Genomic DNA, 19148 nt, shown 5'->3' with positions numbered 1-19148 from the left:
CAAATTTTCAACATGTTGACACACAAATGGGGGAGTCCAGACTATCAGTTGGAAGCAAAATAATTCATCACAAACAGCTTGGAAAGTGGATGTTCTATCATTCAGCTGGAAAAACCTCCCATTCGATGCTTTTCCCCCTCTGCCTCTGCTCTCCAAAGTTCTACTAAAAGTCAGACAGGACAAACCAAAAATGATTCTGATTGCTCCAGACTGGCCTCGCCAACACTGTTACCCACTCCTGTGCAATGTGTCACACCTTCCTCCGTGGCACCTGCCTCAGACACCTTACCTACTGTCTCAGCAGAACTACCAAATTTTGCACACTCAGCTCCAAACTTTGAATCTTGCAGCGTGGTTCATCAGCTAATTTCACCCTTGGCATCCCTCAGCAAACCTGTGATAGATGTCATTTTGGAGGCTAGAAGGCCTAGTACTAGAAAATCTTATGACAAATGGAAAAGATTCTGTGCCTGGAACCATTCACAAGGAATAAGCACAGCAATGACCAATATTCCTCAGATTCTGCAATGCATAACTGAGATGCTTCACAAGGGGCTATCTTTTTCTTCCATAAAAATCCATGCCTCTGCCATTTCAGCTCATTACAACACAGAACCTCCCCTCTTCTCTCATCCTCTGCTAAAGCAGTATCTCAGAGGGGCCAAAAACTTAACACCTCCCTGGAGAGCACCAACCCCTGCATGAGACCTCAATTTTGTTTTGGAAAAATTCACCCTCCCTCTTTTTGAGCCAGCTGCTACTGCAGACCTAAAATTTCTCTCCTGGAAAACAGCTTTCCTTTTAGCAGTCACTTCAGCTAGAAGGATTTTTGAATTAGAGGCTGTTATAGCAGTTTAGCCTTTCATTATTTTTCATGCGGACAGGGTGTCTGTCAGGACCAGTCCATCTTTCAAGCCTAAGGTGGTATCCAGTGTGGCTCTTAATCAGACAATTCATCTGTCAATTTTCTTTCCCAATCCACAGAACAAGGGTGAGCGGATTCTGCATTCATTGGATGCACACAGACAACTTAGATTTTACTTAAGCATGACAAAATCTCTAGGAAAATCTGAACAACTATTGGTGGCATTTGCTGCAGGGGCAGAGGGAAAGGCTATTTCAAAGCAGACTATTTCCAAATGGATAAGCCAGTGTATTAATTTCTGCTATATGCCCTATGGTAAACCTATCCCCAAGGGGATCAGATCTCATTCCACCAGGGCTGCATCTACTTCTGCAGCCTCTCTCAGAGGGGTTCCTACCAGAGACATTCTAGAAGCTGCTACCTGGAGCTCAGTTCATACATTCACCAAACATTACCATTTATCTCTCTTCTCTAAATCCAGAGCTGGCTTTGCTACTGCTGTCCTGCAGGGCCTTATAGCTGCTCCTAATGCTGTATAAATCCATCCTCCCAACCATAGCTTTGGGAGTCTACCAAAATGTAATGACTGCAACGGTGAAACACGAAGAACATAGTACAGTTGTGTACACTTACCATAAATGTAGATGTTCGAATGTATTCACTGTTGCAGTCCTGGTTACCCACCCTCCAGCCCCCTGTTTTTCTCTTACTATACCTCTACTTTCTTTTACTATGCTTAAAACCCTTTTTGGTGTATTTGCTTTTGTTTGGAGGGATATTTTTTGTGTTTTAAATTATATACATATATATATGTTGCTCCCCATTTGGGGGGGCACCTGACATCTGGGGCAAGAAAAACTGATGTAATGGTGTCGGCTGCATGTTTTATACCCCTGATGACCTGACGTCATGGAAGAAGGGACAGCAACCGACGCAGGACCCAAGAACCTGCCAGCAGATTACCCAAATGTAATGACTGCAACAGTGAATACACTCGAACATCTACATTTATGGTAAGTGTACACAACTGTACTTTCTAGGGGCCGTACAAAGAAGGTGATGTCAAGCAGCAGCCTGTAGCTTGAAAACTGTCAGTGAACAGCAAGTGGCATGATGTGTGGGATGGGGAGATACTGGAACTAAGTCTTGAAAGGGGTCAGGGGCTTGGTCAATGCACAGTGTTCTTACAAGGGAGATTTGATGGGAGTATCCTACACAGCACAAATAACAGGGGACACACACTGCAGGGTGTTGGACCTATGGATCTGACTACTGGAATGGGTGGGGGAAAAGCCAGGGGATAGTTGAAGGAATGATGAGGAAGATTGGAATAGAATAGAGGTAGAATCTTTGACCGGTTTAAGTGTACTGAATACCGTGATTGTCTGCTGCTTCATGCATAGGTCATGCAGTCATATAACTCAGTCTTGTAGCTAAGTTGGTATTTTGATATTGCTTTCAGTATGACTTCTCTAAGAAATGACATTAATGTTCATATATTTATGTGTGTTTTCAGAGCTGTACTGCCTGAAAAGGATTTATTTCCGTATGAGAAATTCCTTGACAAGTATGGCAAACCTAACAAGAGGAAAGGCTTTAATGAGGGGTTATGGGAAATTAAGAACAAACCTCATGATGATTACAGTCTGCCACCAGTAAGTATATGCATGCAAAATGTTTAGCTTAACAGATGCAGGTTTGAAATCAATAACTAGGATATGTGAAATAACAGGTTTTCATTAGAGAAGTAAACTGTGGTTATATTTGCTATGTGATGGTTCCAATTTACACTGCTTTTAAATATTATCAGTGGAGTTTTTGCATTTTGTTTGATTTAAACTTTGGTTGTGAGTATTCAAGTGGGTAAGTGTTTTTTCAAAGGTTATCCTGTAGTACTTTTGGATTTTCCTTAAATATACACTGCAAAACTTTGCAAACCAATTAAATCTCTTTTGGCAAGGCCACTGATGCTGTTATTTTTTTCACCTTGAGAATCAAGGAAAAGTTCTTGGTCCTGTGATGAAAGGAAGGTGATGCCAGCACAGCTAGCTGGAATTTTGTAAATAATTATATGTCATTTGTGAATATCAAACTAATTTATACAATATGCTGGTGTTATAAATGTATTAGCACTGCATGTCATATAAGATGCTTGTGTTACAAATATATTAAGAACTGTATGTCATGTGTATATCAAACTGCTTTGTACAGATGTTTGTGTTGAAAAGGTATTTGTAAAGTGCTTGTGTTTAAAATGTAACCACAGTGTGTCCTACTGGAAGAAAACAGAAATGTACATGCACTACTGTAACTGTTTAAATGTATCTATTTTAATAGAGGAAACTGGAGGGTTAATCTCAGTACAACAAACTTTAAAAAAAATTCCGAAATTAAATGACTTTATAGGCTAGGCCATAAAGGTACTTTAATGCAGCCAGAGACAGTAAATTTGTATTAGGAAGCTTTCTGTATTGTCTTTGGGGTGAACTTTGGAAGCATGAAGGAATGCAATTTTTCTATGACTTCCAGCACTTGCCAAAGATCCAAGTGAAAGCCCTGTCTCTGTGTATTTTTACAGGTAGATGCTAAATATTGCAAACTTCAGCACTGGGGGTTTTGCCTGGAAACTAGAAGTGAGATGACAAGAAGTGATTTCTGCAAGCTATCCCAGCAGTAATATTTTAGATATTATTTTGAAAAGTCTCTCAGTGGGACAGAGCATTCTGCATTCTGTCTTGGACCTGACAACAACCATTCACCACATCATCTGCCTTTACTCTATATGAAGTAAGTTTCTAGGGAACAGTGAATTCTGCCAGATTCAGTCAGAAATGTGGTGAAGCTTAGCTTAGTTTAGATTGTTTTTCTTTATTTGTGTGAGCCTGTACTGCAGTATTATGTTAAATATTTCCTGTGGTTTTGAACTCTGTTGCTGTGAATGTATATTTAGTGTTGTCTTGTTCTTTTATTTATTATTAAATATATTTAAGCCTTTCATTGTGGCTGATCTCTATAGAGGTGTTTAAGTTTTGAGAGTACTTGCATATTAATTTGGTGACACTGTATGGGCTACTCCTAATAGCCTTGCTCTTGGTCAGACTACCATTTATAGCAGTACTAATATTACACAGTAACATTGGACACCCTTTAAGGGCATTAAAGTAGCTGATGAGGAGTTGACTGGTCACAGTAATAACTATATTCTAGTCTGGGCAGAAGGGGGCACAGCTAGTAAACCTGTGCCAGCCTTTCCCAGGTGTGTGTGTGTGTGTGTGTGTAAATCAAACCTCAGAGTGTCTGTTTGTCAGCTACTTGGGCATGAAACAGTGGTTAGACAGAGAGGGTGCTGGAGGTTTTGGCTTGGTCACTCAGTTGAGATCTGAACTTGATAGCTGTGCCAGTGGGAAGTTTGGAGGAAGAGAAAGAAATCGGACCCAGACTGACTGTGGTGTCTGTGTGCTCTTAAGGGAAATTGCACTTGATGCAGAGGGCTGCATCTGGAAATACTGTATTTGTATTTGTTATCCTCCCATTGAGAATCCCCCCACAGATGCCACCTTGATTACTGGTCCAGTGGCGGGTCGTCACAGGCCCATTCATAGCTTTTCTTAGGTGTACTTTTTGAAATTAATTTTTTATATTGTTTTTAGGATGATGCCTGGAACAGTATTCATAGCCTTTCAGCTTGTTTATTTGAATTTAACTATTGTTAGAGCTCTGATCTCATTGGACCAATTTCATTCTCAGTATGGAAGTACCAGAAGTATCAAAACAAAGTATGTCAGATCTTACAGTGAAGTAAATGTAGTTACAGTGGAGTTAATTTAAACTGGAAATGTAATACAGTTCAGTAACACACTTACATGGCTGTATGAAACAGATTATTGCACTCCTGCATATTGTACTACATATTTATTTATTTGTATGTGAAGAAGAGAGTACAGGCAGGATGGAGTGGATGGAGAAGAGTGATTTGTGACAGACTGAGTGAAAGGGAAGGTCTTCAAGAGGGTAATGAGACCCAGCTATGTTATATGGGTTGGAGACAGTGCCACTGACAAAAAGGCAGGAGTTAGAGCTGGATGTGGCAGAGTTAAAGATGTTAAGATTTGCACTGGGTGTGACGAGGGTGGACAGGATTAGGAATAAGTATATTAGAGGGTCAGCCCAGGTTGGAAGGTTTGGAGACAAAGCCAGAGAGGCAAGATTACGTTGGTTTGGACATGTGCTGAGGAGGGATGCAGAGTATATTGGGAAAAAGATGCTAAGGATAGAGCTGCCAGGTAAAAGGGAAAGAGGAAGGCCTATGATAAGGTTTATGGATGTGGTGAGAGAGGACATGCTGGTGATTGGTGTGACAGAGCAAGACGCAGAGGACAGGAAGAAATGGGAACAGGTGATCTGCTGTGGCGGCCCCTAACGGGAACAGCCGAAAGAAGAAGATGATGTATTCAGATTTACACACACACGCATTATGTACAAAAATGTATTTTTATAAATGAGGTGAGGAGAAAAGAATCTGGGAAGGATGGTTGTTATGGATGAGTTGAAGGTTAGCCGTTAGAGTAGGTGATAAAAGTTACAGCTTAATGTTATATGTGAGAATATGATGTAAACTGATGAACGATGATGGTGTGAGTTCGGAATGATGTCATTTGCTTTTAGAATGGTTTAAAAGATGCACTTTTATCTCAGTCTGAAATGATGTTTAGAGGTCATTTCTTTGAGATGGGAAGAGTTTCCTGCAGCTTTGGACTAAGTGTAGAAAAGCAGTACTTGGACATTAAATTTTGGTTACTTTCAAGTAGAGGTCCACTGTGGTCCTGGTTTCTTCTAAGGTGAATATATTCCCTGGTTTAACAATTTTCTGTCAAATTCCCACTTCTTCATAAAAACCCACTCCTGTCTCTTCCCCCCTTCCTCATTCTCGCAAAAAGGTGTCCCTCAAGACTGAATCCTGGCTCTATTCCTATTCAGTCTTTATCAATAAACTACCCTTTGACCTTCCTCAGCTTCTTTTTTTGGATGGCATTGTCCTACTGCAAAGAGTTTCCCATGTGTTTCCATATGTTCCCATGAAATGTAATTTCTGTGTAGCCAGGCCCAGTTTTTGTACCTTGGGGAAGAGTATGCTTGTTCTCCCTGAGCTCCTACTGCCAAATTCACATCTTCCTTGGCAAATATTTTCATAAATGTCTTCAAAAATCTACCTTTTTGTTGTATTTTCCTTTTTAGGTCCCACAGATACATCATCACTGTTGCAAATCTAAGTCTAGTCCCCACCTATAAGCAGTATTCCCTGCTGAAAGCTGATTATTTCTCCCAGAATTTTTTTAAACTGCATTATAGCAATTTTATGTGGAATGTAAATACATGCCAATGTAATCCTCCTCCCTTGACAGTAGCCCCTTAGAACTACAAATCTACCATTGTTAACTTTATTCCTCTTATATCAGTATTAGAGCTCCTGTATCAATTCATGTCAGTACTTCCCTTTTCCTTAGTCCCAGATATTCTGCTGAATAACTATCCTGAAATCCTATCTTTATCAAATTCACATGCTTATTTCTTTCCAAACATGTTTTCCTGTAGTATAGCTATTTGCACTCTGCATTTCTTAATATAATTTGCTACTCTTTTTTTGTGTATACTTGTGAGACCATTCATGTTGAAATATAGTATGGAATGTGTTGCCATTATAAGAAGATTTATTCCCGCCTGTTATATAACAGCTTTTTAAAAACTGTGTTGTTTTAGCTTTTGTGTTGCATGCATATAGTAACGTTTGGCAGGTTGATCTTTTATACAGTTGTTTCTTGTCATATCCATTTGAACTGATGTCGCATCTTATAAAACTTTTTGTAATAATGAAAACCCTTAAAAAAAGCACCCCCCAGAACATCCCTTTAACCTGCTAACTAACCTGCTAACTTAATATAAAGACACAAAACTAAGTACATCTTCAGGTAATTAAGTTTAACCCTTCTAATAAGAACAATTGCACTAGATTGACAGCTACACTCACAGGCTTTAATTGACCTATAACTAAGTTTATCCGTGCTAAGACAGGACTGGATTATTACATTGAAATATATTTGTTTTCAACACCTTTCCATCGACGCCAAACAATTGAAATTCACTTTTGCGAATCAAGGAATTTTTCCAAGGGTGAGGAAGTAGTTGGCCAATTTCACAACTTAGCTCTTTTCTCCACTGTAGTGCGATCTTGGAGTTGGTGTATATAGTTAGAGAGGTGTGGGGGCAAAGCCCCCCACTTGGGTAGGTATGAATTAGTGTGGTGTGTGTTCACTTGTGCTACTGGGCAATTGTTTCATTGACCTGGGAGAAATTCCGCAATGCATGGAAGCGAATTTCAACGGTGTTATATTGATGAAGAGATGTTTGATGGAAATGTCTTTCGATGAAACAATATAGACCCCTTAGACGCGTGGTGCAGCTTATGCTTCTACTTAAACTGTTTTTGTCTTATCTGTATTCCTCTCCCATATGTAGAAAAGAACCTGAATGCTTTCAGAAAATATCTTTATGCCATTGAAAGAAAAAAGTATTCTGTTTTTATTGCCTTTTTATCCGTTTATCTCAATAGAAGCATGACAGCCAGATACACAGTTGCCTTCAGCTACAAACTTTTCATGTTGCACTGTGAAAATGTATTTGCCGAAGGAAAACTGTTCATTACATTCAGTATTCTTTAATTTGTTTCCACTTAAAACTTGTTAGATGAAGTCAAGGGCCTTAATCCAGTTATCCCATGTGCAAAAGTTAGAAAAAGCATATCAGTTTTACTTGTATCATGATGTATGTAGTTCTACAACCCATCATTCACCTTAATAACCAAAGTTCACAGCCTATTATCTTAAACATGTTTTTGTCAAGGCTTTCTTTTCTTTTTTTTACATTGCATTGCCTACATTTCTTCAAACTAAACAGGAAGAAGGAAAGAAGGAAAAATGGCACATGTTTACTTTAGTAGCCCCATAAAACAAACATAACTGAAAATGATTTACTATACAACATGCAGCTTATGTCATGTTTTATAAAAATACTGTTAAGAACAAATGTTGTTTTAATTGGTTACCTCTTTCCTTCCTCTTCCCCCTCTTCTTAATGTTCTTCTAAACATTAATGATATAAAATGGGGCATATGCTTTGGAGTCCCTCAAAAAGTTTAACAAAGCCAAAAAAGTAAAATATTTCCATGTTTGCTTGTTTAGATGTTTTTCACAAATGTGGTTGATGCTTTGTAGTCTCACATGTATTCATTAATTTGTGAATTTCTGGTTTTCTTCAGGTTGCTTTCCATCTCTCAACTCCAGTCTCTGGTTCCTTTTCCAGTGTTTTCCTGGTTCTTCTAGTCAACTCCTGTGCTTTTCTCTGCCTCTCAAGAATTTTCATTTGGAATGTTGGAAAAGTTTTCACTGGCATAATCTGTCTGAGCTTTGTTATCAGGAGGATAAGGAACAGAGTCTCCTTCTGTTTGATATCTCCGTTTTTGTTGGGACGAACTTTTGTAGTTCCTTCTTAACATGGTCTGCATCAAAAAATGACTTTGCCGCTCCAGGAGACGTATTCTGAAGATAGCTGGCTACAGCAGCCTGAATGTCACATGTGCCTGTAGAAGTTCAGATTGCTGGAATAAATTTACTCCTCTTCTGCCTGGTGTACAGTGAGTAGTCATTTTCCACAAACACTGTGCTGTTTCCATCTTTTAGTACTTTGTCCATCTGCCACAGCTTTGTCAAAATCAACTCATTTTGCTGGTAGGATTGCACCGTTATTGTTGGAGGTCTTCACTTCTTTCTCACAGCCAGGTTTGGAGCATACACAAGATGTTCCCTTTCAATTAACTCCTGCTGTAGAATACCACTCCAGGTGTTTGTGTTTTCACACCTTTACAAAGCACTACCACTTGCCTCTCTAAGTCCAGAGCAGGCTTCGCCACTGCAGTTCTGCAGGGCCTCATAGCCTCTCCTAATCCTATTTAGCCCAGCCACCCATCCTCCGCATTGGGATTCTACCCAAGAGTAATGACTGCAACACTGAAACACGAACATAGTACAGTTGTGTACCTACCATAAATGTAGATGTTCGAAGTGTATTCACTGTTGCAGTCCAGGTTACCCACCCTCCATCCCCCTTCTCTTTGCTGGGACTTATCTGCACTTCTCTATCCTATACAACCTTTTTGGTGTATTTGCTTGTAGATGAAGGAAATTTTATTTTTGTGCATGCATTTCTTATTGGTATATTTTTCAGCCTAACTATTTGGGGCACCTGACATCTGGGGCAAGAAAAACTGAAGAAAATGGCGTCGGCTGCATCTTTTATACCCCTGGCGCACTGACGTCAGGGAAGAGGCGACAGCAACCGACGCCGGACCTAGACTTTGGAATTCTGGCAGACTGAGGGTAGCCTGCCAGCTGGATAACCCAAGAGTAATGACTGCAACAGTGAATACACTCTGGCATCTACATTTATGGTAGTTACACAACTGTACTTTTCTGATGTGTTAGACTGTTTTCCCTTTTCAAGATGTCAGATAGTAAGGGTACATCGGGTTTCAAGCCCTGTACTTCATGTAATGGCAAGCTGCCAAATAGTAACTGTCACGATGATTGTGTATATTTTTTGGGGGTGCCCCATCTTTTGGTGCAACCACCCTGTGACATTTGTCAGTTTCAGTCAATGCACTCTGAATGAGCACAAAAATAAATTCATTCTGAAAGGGTTATTTAGTCTCCCTTTTCAGAGGCCATTTCTGCGATGGAGGTCTCAACCCCTTCTACGAAAGATAAAAAAGGTCCCATTCGGTTCCCTCATCAACCACGAGTGATCAGGGTAAGTCTGTGAAACCCAAAGTTCAAAAGTTATCCTCTGAGTATAAATTTGCCTCGTCAGCAACGTCCTTGTCCACTCTGAGTACTTTGACAGTTACGATGTCGGTGCCAGCTTCGGCTCAGATACTGCCTCTGGCACCGACTGTAGGCCTCACCATGCCTACTACGACTTCGGCACTTGTGGCCACATCGCACAGTGCATGCCTTCGATGCCCATCTCTGCTATGATGTTGGAACCTCCCGCTTTAGCTTCAAGTGCCCCTTCGGTACAGAGCTCTATTTCAACAAAACTGGATTTGACTCCATTGATTCTGGTCTCTAAACTTGAAACACCAGTGCCATCAGATCTTATACCATGGACCCGATGCTCTCCATGTATAGATCTGTTCCTGGGCCAAGTGTATAAGCCCGTTCATTGATTGACCTGACTCACCGTCCGGACTATCTACTAGATCCACCAGGAGGCTGTCACAACTCTATGTGGTGCATCTTGTGGACCAGCTGTTGGCAGCCAGGGGGATACCCACACCTTCTAAGACCCATCCATCTCCAGGACTTGGATAGTTTTTTCCACTGACTCCATCATATTCTCTTCCTTTGACCATTCCAGTTCCAAAGCCTTCTGCTCTGACGTCCTTCTCTAAACCCACCACTTCAGCACCTTTAGTGGACCTCACTGAGGTTCTGGGTCTGTCCTTTTGGTCCTCTGTTCCTAGGGAACCAGGCCTTCTTCAATCTCGGGATTGGGCAACTGGCTCCTCGGTTCAGCGCATGGTTCCTTGTGTTCTTTCGGTTCCATCCTCGATGCCGATAGTTTCGTCTGCACCGATCCTGCTTGAGGCTCCATCCACATGAGCAGGTTCGGTGGAGCGGGGTGTGACCCCCTCCCGGTCCCGACGTTGTTTTTCTCAGTTCTGAACTCCCATCCCTCTTCGGGCGGACCTGCTTTCCATGCGATGGAGAGGGCACTTGCTTCTGGAAGCATTCCATCATTGGAACCCTGATTTTTGCCCCCCTGAGCTACAGCTGCCACGGGTCACCTCCCTGGGACAGCAGGCAAGGGAAGCCGCAGGAACCTCCTGGTCAGGGTACCCACTCTTCCGAGTCCTCCTCAGAGGCCCCCACTGAGGAGCATCCTCGAAACAGATTGCGCAAGAGGAAGCACATAGACTCGCCTGAGGAGTCTCTAACAGAAGACACAGGTTACAGTGATTATGAAGGGTCCCCACGGTCACCTCCCGAATGGCTCCTCACTGCCCCCCACCAAGCGTCTTCTGGTAACAGCCCTGCATTACACACTGTCTCTGGGAAAATTTTTGGGGAGAACAGTGCACTGAGAGAAGTCAAACCTTGCTCCTGTGCAGCAGATAGAATTAATTGGAGCAATTTTCAGCACCCAACCCTGTGTAGTGACACTCCCACCTCACAGACTTCAGAGATTGAGGCTTCAGCTCTGGGCGATAATCTGTCAAACCAAAGTCTCAGCAAGAGAGGTTCTTCAGGCCCTAGGATCCATGACAGCTTTGATCCCAATAGTACCTCTTGTGACACTGCACATGCGTATTCTACAATGGCTTCTTCTTTGTCAGTGGTTCCTAAACCATCACCCCCTATGTCTCCAGATACACATAAACAGCTCCTGCAAGCAGGATCTTCTTTGGTGGATGAGACCAGACACAGAACTTTGGAGCCATCCATTCCAGTCTCCTCAGCCCTGGGCCATTGTGACCACGGATGCTTCCCTGATTGGGTGGGGAGCCATTTCCAGGGAAAGAAAGTCCAAAGAGCATGGTCCACATTAGAGGCCAACCTGCATGTCAGCGTTCTAGAACCGAGAGCGGTGCTGTTAGTGTTGCAGGCATTTCAGCCGGTTCTTCCTTCTGGGACAATTGCAATTCAATCAGACAATATGTCAGTAGTCTGGTATATCAACAAGCAAGGAGGAATGAAGTCCTACCCCCTGTGTCGTGAGGCCATGAGAATTTGCAGTGGGCGATAGCTTCCAACTGCTTTCTGATAGAAAAGCATATCCCGGGGAGCTCCAATGTAATTGCGGATAAGTTGAGCAGATGCATCCTCCTGCCTCACAAGTGGTCCCTCAATCCCAAGGTGGCAGAAGAAATCTTCAGCTGTTGGGGCCAGCCTTGCTGCTACCTTTTCGTCTCTCCATCAAACAACAAGTGCAGCAGCGATTTTGCCCTATTTCCCCCAGAAGGGGAGTCTCAGATGGACACACTGATTCACGATTGGCTCACGGCACTCCTTTATGCTTATCCCCCATCCCACTGATTCCACAGTTCTTAAAGAAATATCTGTGGTTGAGATGCAAAGTGATCCTCATAACCCACTTCAGGCCTCGACAAGTTTGGTTCCGCTTCCTTCAGCCTCACATAGTATACCCGCTGTGGATTCTGGACCCTCCCATGAACCTGCATCGAAGTGTGACCTAAAATTCTTGTCCTGGAAATCCTTGTTCTTAGTAGCCATTACATCAGCCAGACAGGATTGGGAACTGCAGGCATTGTGCATCAGAAGACCCTATCTGGGCTTCCACAAGGACAGAGTATCACTCTGGAGGAATCTGGTATCACTCTGGAGGAATCTGGTATCACTCTGGAGGAATCTGGTATCACTCTGGAGGAATCTGGTATCACTCTGGAGGAATCTGGTATCACTCTGGAGGAATCCGGTATCACTCTGGAGGAATCCATCCTTTCTCCCCAAAGTTTCTGATGTTTCCATTAACCAGTCCATTGACCTACCAGTATTGTTCCCGAATTTTTCTAATAAAGGGGTCCACTGCCTACATTCCCTAGGGGTGTACACAGACAACTGAGATTCTACTTAGGACCAAATCTATGCGTGAGTCTGACCAAGTTTTCATTTTCTTTTCTGGGCCTAGAATGGGAAATTCTGTCTCCAAGGTCACATTATCGAAATGGCTAAGGGACTGCATACGCTTCATTTACTCTCTCACAAAAGAACCTATGCCTCAGATTAAAGCCCATTCCACTAGATCAGTGGCAACTTCTGTAGTTTTCTATTCCAGGGCTTCTATGGATGACATTTGCGCAGCAGCCACTTGGGTTAAACCCCACGCTTTCATCAGTCATTACAAATTGGATGTGGTCTCCAGAGGGAGAGCTGCCTTTGGCTCAATGGTCTCAGGAAAGGTCTTCCATCAGGGCTGCCCATGGACTTCAAGGTAGCTTGGGATTCTGTCCCATTAGTGATGAATGGGAAGAAAATTAACCAACATCAGATAAAGAAGTTATGTCTTAACATAACGTTCCAGCTGTGTTGTTGATCTTTTTCCATTCATCACATCCCACCCTCCTTCCCCCGCCAAAGGCTCCTGGGGGATGCTTTGGGTCTAAGTGGTGTCTTAGTGTATCTGCGTAGACATGGCCTCTGCTTTACTTGTCTAACTTGAGCAAACTCGATCTGAGGTAACAGGAGAAGGGCATTCTGGGTAGAATCTTAGTTCAAGAGTTTTTTGGCTGGCGTGAGCTTGGCAATAGGCTGACTCAATTCCAAGGGCTCGGTACCAAACTCATCAGTGATGAATGGAAGAAGCTCAACAACACAGATGGAACGTTATGGTAAGACATAACTTCTTTTTTGTGGGGTAGACCTGCCTGCCCCTCCCCAGTACAGGTGCAGACTCCAGTGCACTTACGGTAAGAGCTACCACAGAAGTGGCTTAGTAGGACAAGCTCTTGCCATCTGCCCTCTTGTGAGGTAGTGTGGTAGTAGATCAGTGGATGGCCCTCATATTATTTCCGCTCTCTTTCATCGTGGAAACACCTGTCCTTCCCTGATGGCTCTGTCAACAGTCGGAGCCACTAGTTGATCCTGGGTCATAGCCAGAGTTGTATCCCTGTACTGCATCAGCACATGTTTTCCCAAGCATTTTGCCTTAAACGCTTCAGAACCTTGCTTAGTTTAGGATTCAGACATTTGAACCTTGATTCCCTCATCTGTGCTGCGGCTGTTTCATTCCTGATGGATTTACAGCTTATAATTCATCCTATTTGTAAGGATCACATGAAGGGTGATGTCCTTCTATTCTCATGTTGCAGTATTCTCACTGTAAGATCCACTGCCTCAGGCGACCAGAATGTTTGGCTCTGGGCCTTAAATGCGATGTCTGCATGCACAGACCTCAGAACTTCTCTGCCACAGTCGAACCTCAATGCGATCGCTTTGCTCTGTACTTTAGAAGACGTCTTTAGAGAAGTACCCCGTTGGGGAATTTATTTCTGTTACTTGAACTTTGGTTGCTGTTGCTCCGTTATTTAGATGGCAGATGGCAGCTAGAAAGGGGAAGAGGCCGCCATATTCCGCTCAAGGACTCGTGTGAACTTTGTTCTGATTAAGGCCAATCCCATGACCATATGACCTGCAGTATTTTCCAATCGTTCGTACCTAAAACTCTTCGCAGTTGTCTGGCAGCCCTAAAACTTTACCTCAAAAACAAATGGATAAAGTGTTTTAGAACTAGGCATGGAACCTGAGTCGGCTGTCGTGGTGGAGCCACCTAAAAAGAAAGCCAAGGTTGTAAGGCCCACTGCTTCTGCTCCTAGAATGTCGGATGTCCCGCCAGCTACCAATCTAGGGGCTGAGGTGCATCTGGAAGAACCGGTGATTTTGGCGGGCATTTTTGTGGAAGCCATCTTAGAATCCCTGGTTGGCACGCCCTCAGAGGTTGCTCTGACATTGACTTCAGCTGATGTTGAGGGGGAACCAGGCTTTGCTGGACACTCGCCCACGGTTCTGGAAATGGGAGTATTCTCCCACAGGCCAGACGCCGGATACTAGGCCTACCTCTCCTCAAACTACCACTAAGACTACTCCTCTTAAGAGGAAGCAAAAAACTAAAGATTTGTCTACTCCCATTGAAGACCAACCAGACTGGCAACTTTTTCACAGTCCTTGGTTCAGGCCTTTATGGCTCTTAGGCCCCTGCAGCCTCTACTGCTGCTACCTTGCCTGCTGTCAGCCCTAGGCCATCCTCAGCTTATTCCACCCCCCCCCCACCCAAACCCAGGAGGAAGACTCCTCCTCTTCCTCCTCAGATGAATCTCTGGCTTGCACATCCCAGTTAGCCTCCCCTCTGGTCTACTACTCCCCAGATGAGGACTCCTTGGAGGGACCCCCCCCCCCCGAAGATATTGCTTTTGGGGAAACAGTTTCCAAAATGAGGGAATTTTTCAAATGGGATGCCACACAGATGACTGAGGTTCAAAAGAGATACTTTGAATTACTTCCGGTAGAGTCACCTTCCCCTCTGCTATTCCAGCTTACCTGGATGCATTTGCATCAGCCTCCAAGACCCCGGAATCACAGTGCTCAGCTCCCAAAAGACCTGACCGGTTTTACAAGGTCCCTGATGAGCACAAGTACCTCATTAAGCCACCCATGGCAGATCCTGCAGTCATTGCAGTGGCCCCAGATAAACAGTCCAGACAAATACCTTCCTCCTCCCTTTTGCCATCAGACAAGGACAGCAAAGTCATGGACAGGTTGGGGAAAAAGATGTACACATCTTCCACGCTGGCCTTCAGGGCAATCAGTTATCAGACCCACATGGTCAAATATGCCCTAGACCTGGTTTCTCAGGCAACTCCCTTGCTTTCCTCCATGCCTGACTGCCAACAAATCTCAGGTAGCATCTAAGCTGTCTTTAGCATGACTGGTTGCCAGACACTCTATAAAGTGTAGCTATGATACGGCTGAGGCTTCCGCTAGGTTTGTAGCTTCAGCCTCTGTGCTGTGCAGGTACTTCTGGCTCAGGCTTCAGCCCCTCCCTGAGGACTTTAAAGGCAAAATCTTAGATGCACCACTGGACAACAAATTCCTGTTTGGCAAACAGTCTGCTGAATTGTTTAAAAGCTTCTAGGAAAAAAAGCAAAGAACTTCAGGACCTCAAACATTTATTGGTCTCACCCATCCCCAAGTTTTACAGAAACTACCCTGCCAAGGCCACATTTTTCAGTAGGGTTCCAACCCCATCCTCCTCCTCCTCTAGGCACAGGAAAAAGATCTAGAAGGTCACTTTCCCCAAGGGCAGCCCCTCCTCAACCTACCCCCAGGCAGCCCTTTCCAGATAGAAATAACGAGTGACTGCCTAAGTCACCTTCCTCTCTCCTCCTGCCTCTCTCACCGTCTACCCATCTGGGAAAAAAGTCACCTCAGACTGCTTGGTATTAGCAGTAATGGAAAAGGGGCACTTTATGACCTGGCAGGAAAAGTCTCTGCCACAAGGCATCCTTCACACCCAGAAAACAGCTACATCTCATTCCCCACATCATCCAAGACCTACATGCACAAGGGACATAGAAAGGGTCCCCTTAGACCAAGAAGGGGGAGGGTTCTACTCCAGAATCTTTCTAGTACCAAAAAAGAATGGCCCTTGGAGGCCCATCCTGGATTTGTCCTCACTAAACCCTTTTCTGAAGATCCGTTCATTGATGTTATCCCTTCCAACCCTTCTTCCACTATTGCCACCCAAGGCGTACATGGCCACTTTGGACCTGAAGGTGGCATACCTCCATATACCCATTCATCCAGACTATAGAAAGTTTTTTGCATTTTGCTGGACCCTCATCACACTTTCTGTTTACTGCTTTGCCCTTTGGTTTATTTACTGCACCAAGGGTCTTTACAAAGTGTCTAGCCCCAGCAGTAGCCTCCTGCAGAACAAAAGGCATACACATTTTACCCCTACCTGGACAACCTCCTCATTCTAGTAGAAGAGGAAATTACTCTCATGAACCACTTACTATTGACTGTGTCTCTACTTCAGAACTTTGTTCACCCTCAACCTGAGAAAATCCACCTTCGCCCCAGCTCAAGACAAAACCTTCCAGGGCTGCAGGATAAGAACAGAGTTGATGAAAGCTTTCCTTCCTCAGGACAAAATCTACTAGAGAGTAGTCAACTACTTCCACAAGCTACTCCTGGTCAGCCACATTTCGGCCAGGCAGTTCCTTTGTCTTCTAGGCCTCATGGCAGCCACACTTGTTATGCTATCCCTAGCCAAACTGCACATGAGGAAGTGCCAGTGGTACTTGAAAAATGTCTGGTTGCAACACAATCACTCCCTGGAATTTCAGGTACCCTTCCTACCCTGCCTGAAGACAGAATTGAAGTGGTGAATCCAAGAAGTAAACCAGAATCCAGGCCTACAATACACCAAACCAGTGCAGTGCATGGACACATCTGCTTCAGACCTAGGATGGTAAGCCACTAGGTGCAGGCTCAATGGGAGCCCTCCCTCCAGAAAAAAATATATTAATGTAAGGGAGATATCTAGCCCTATAGACCTTCCTCCCTCTTATATAGCCATACCCCCCTCCAAATCTTCACAGACAATACAACTGAGATGTGGGGGGGGGGCAGGTCCTACCTACTCTGCATGCTTGCTATGCAGACATGTGTGCTAGCCACCGAGTACAGTATCACACTTCAGGCGGTCTACATTCCATCTCAGGACAACCATCAGGCAGATGCCCTCAGTAGATCATTCTCTCAGCATCACAAGTGGATGTTGCACAGAGATGTGTTCTTAAACATTGTCCACCAGTGGGGCACACCACAGATCTGTTAGCCTCCCCCCAGAACAGACAATTGCAGCAGTTCTTCTCCAGGGTCTCCTCCCCACTAGCCTGGAGAAGTGGATGCCTTCTCGATTTCATGGAAGGAACCATTCCTTTATGCCTTAATTCCCTTCCGACTCATTCAGAAAGTCCTTCTAAAAATCCAGAAGAACAAGCCGAAAATCTTGCTGGTGACACCCTATTGGCCCAAGGCAGCATTGGTTCCCTCCTTCTGTCTCTTGCCAAGGGCAGTCACCACAAGTTGCCTCACAAGATGGACCTGCTGGTACAACAGATGGGATCTCTCATTCACCCAAATATGGAAATGTTCTGCTTAACCCTGTGGGTAATAAACTGATCCCCTTCAGGCACCGGTACTCAGAGGACGTGCTATCCATTCTGCAGGAGGCCAGGAAACCCACTGCCAGGAGATCCTATGTTTTGAAATGGAAAACGTCCTCGAGTTGGTGTCTCCAAAGGCAAATGGACCACTTTCAAGCAGATGTTGCACGTGTGTGTGTGTGTGTGTGTGTGTGTGTGTGTGTGTGTGTGTGTGTGTGTGCGCGCGCTCCTAAAGTCAGGACTTGTTTACTCTTCAGTGAAAGTCCACTTATCTGCCATTTCAGCCTTATTTCCAGGCTGGAAGTCGAACCATTCCTGAAAGGGGTTCTACACATCAGAACACCAAGGAAACCTGTTCCAATCCCTTGGGACTTGAACTATGTACTGGAGAAGTTCATCATTGCCCCTTTGAACCAGCACCCTCTGCTTCTCTACAGACGTGCACCTGGAATACTGTCCTATTAGTAGCTCTTACCTCAGCCAGAAGGGTCTTTGAAGTACAAGCACTCATGGCATCCCCACCCTACACAATCTTCCACAAAGATAAGGTGACACTTCGTACCAATCCTTCCCTCATGAACAAAGTGGTCAATGAGCTGACCCTCAATCAGTCTGTTCATTTACCCACCTTCTTCCCCTTTCCTCAAAATGACCTTGAGAGAGTACTCCATTCTCTTGATGCCCACAAACAATTAAGATTCGATCTGGACAAGACCAAAGCCATTAGAAAGTCCAATCAGCTCTTTGTGTCCTTTCACCCCAGGGTCCTGGGAAAGGTTGTATTCAAACCAACTATATTTTCCTGGGCACAAATAACTATTTCTTTCTGCTACTCTTACCAAACACCAAAATCCACACATAGAAACACAAAAACATTTGCAGAGGCTCTCAATAATAATCTGTCTAAGCAACAGAGACCTCCAAAGCTGAAACGCAAGCAACCTCCATCCCCCAACACAACCCAAATGACACCTAGCCCACAAACTCAATGTGCCAATAAGGCAAAACAACTTACCCAACATACTAGTCATAGGTGACTCTATAGTCAGGCACAATGATGTCCCACTCACCAGGCTAAACAAGGAGAAACTTACTGTCAGCTGCCTGTCGGGTGCCGGGATCCGCCACATAACCCACGCACTCAGGTCACTCCACAGCAAATACAAATATAACTCTGTCATTGTCCATGTTGGTGTGAATGACCCCAGACGTACCTCCCTGGACTACATGAAAAGAGACCTGGAATAGCTCTCCGATCTTGTAGCCCAGGCAGGAATGACCCTAGCCCTGAGTAGCATTCTGCCATCACCCAGAATGATACCTCAGTGTAAGGACAAAATGAGTGACTTCAGCAATTGGATAAGCTTGGTGTCATTCTAAGGGGATCCAGTATCTGTCTGCTTGGGATGACATGGTCGACAGACCATGATGCTTTGCCACAGATGGCCTGCATCTGTTGCCCCTGGGATTCCGGATTAAACT

At 44.1% G+C, this 19148-nt stretch overlaps 1 protein-coding gene across 1 annotated transcript in view; it reads left to right on the top strand.

Annotated features, from left to right (window-relative positions):
- HDGFL2 (HDGF like 2) overlaps window positions 1-19148 on the top strand; it is a 2035019-nt gene that overhangs the window by 257476 nt on the left and 1758395 nt on the right. The window contains exon 3 of the mRNA XM_044090590.1: window positions 2382-2520. Coding sequence (XP_043946525.1) covers window positions 2382-2520 — 139 coding nt within the window. The remainder of the gene's footprint in view (window positions 1-2381; window positions 2521-19148) is intronic.

This window comes from Protopterus annectens, chromosome 13.part0, assembly GCF_019279795.1.
Source record: "Protopterus annectens isolate FY-2018-M chromosome 13.part0, PAN1.0, whole genome shotgun sequence".
Taxonomy (NCBI): domain Eukaryota; kingdom Metazoa; phylum Chordata; order Ceratodontiformes; family Protopteridae; genus Protopterus; species Protopterus annectens.
Note: the sequence above shows the minus strand (reverse complement) of the source record. Positions and strands in the feature narration are given on the sequence as shown.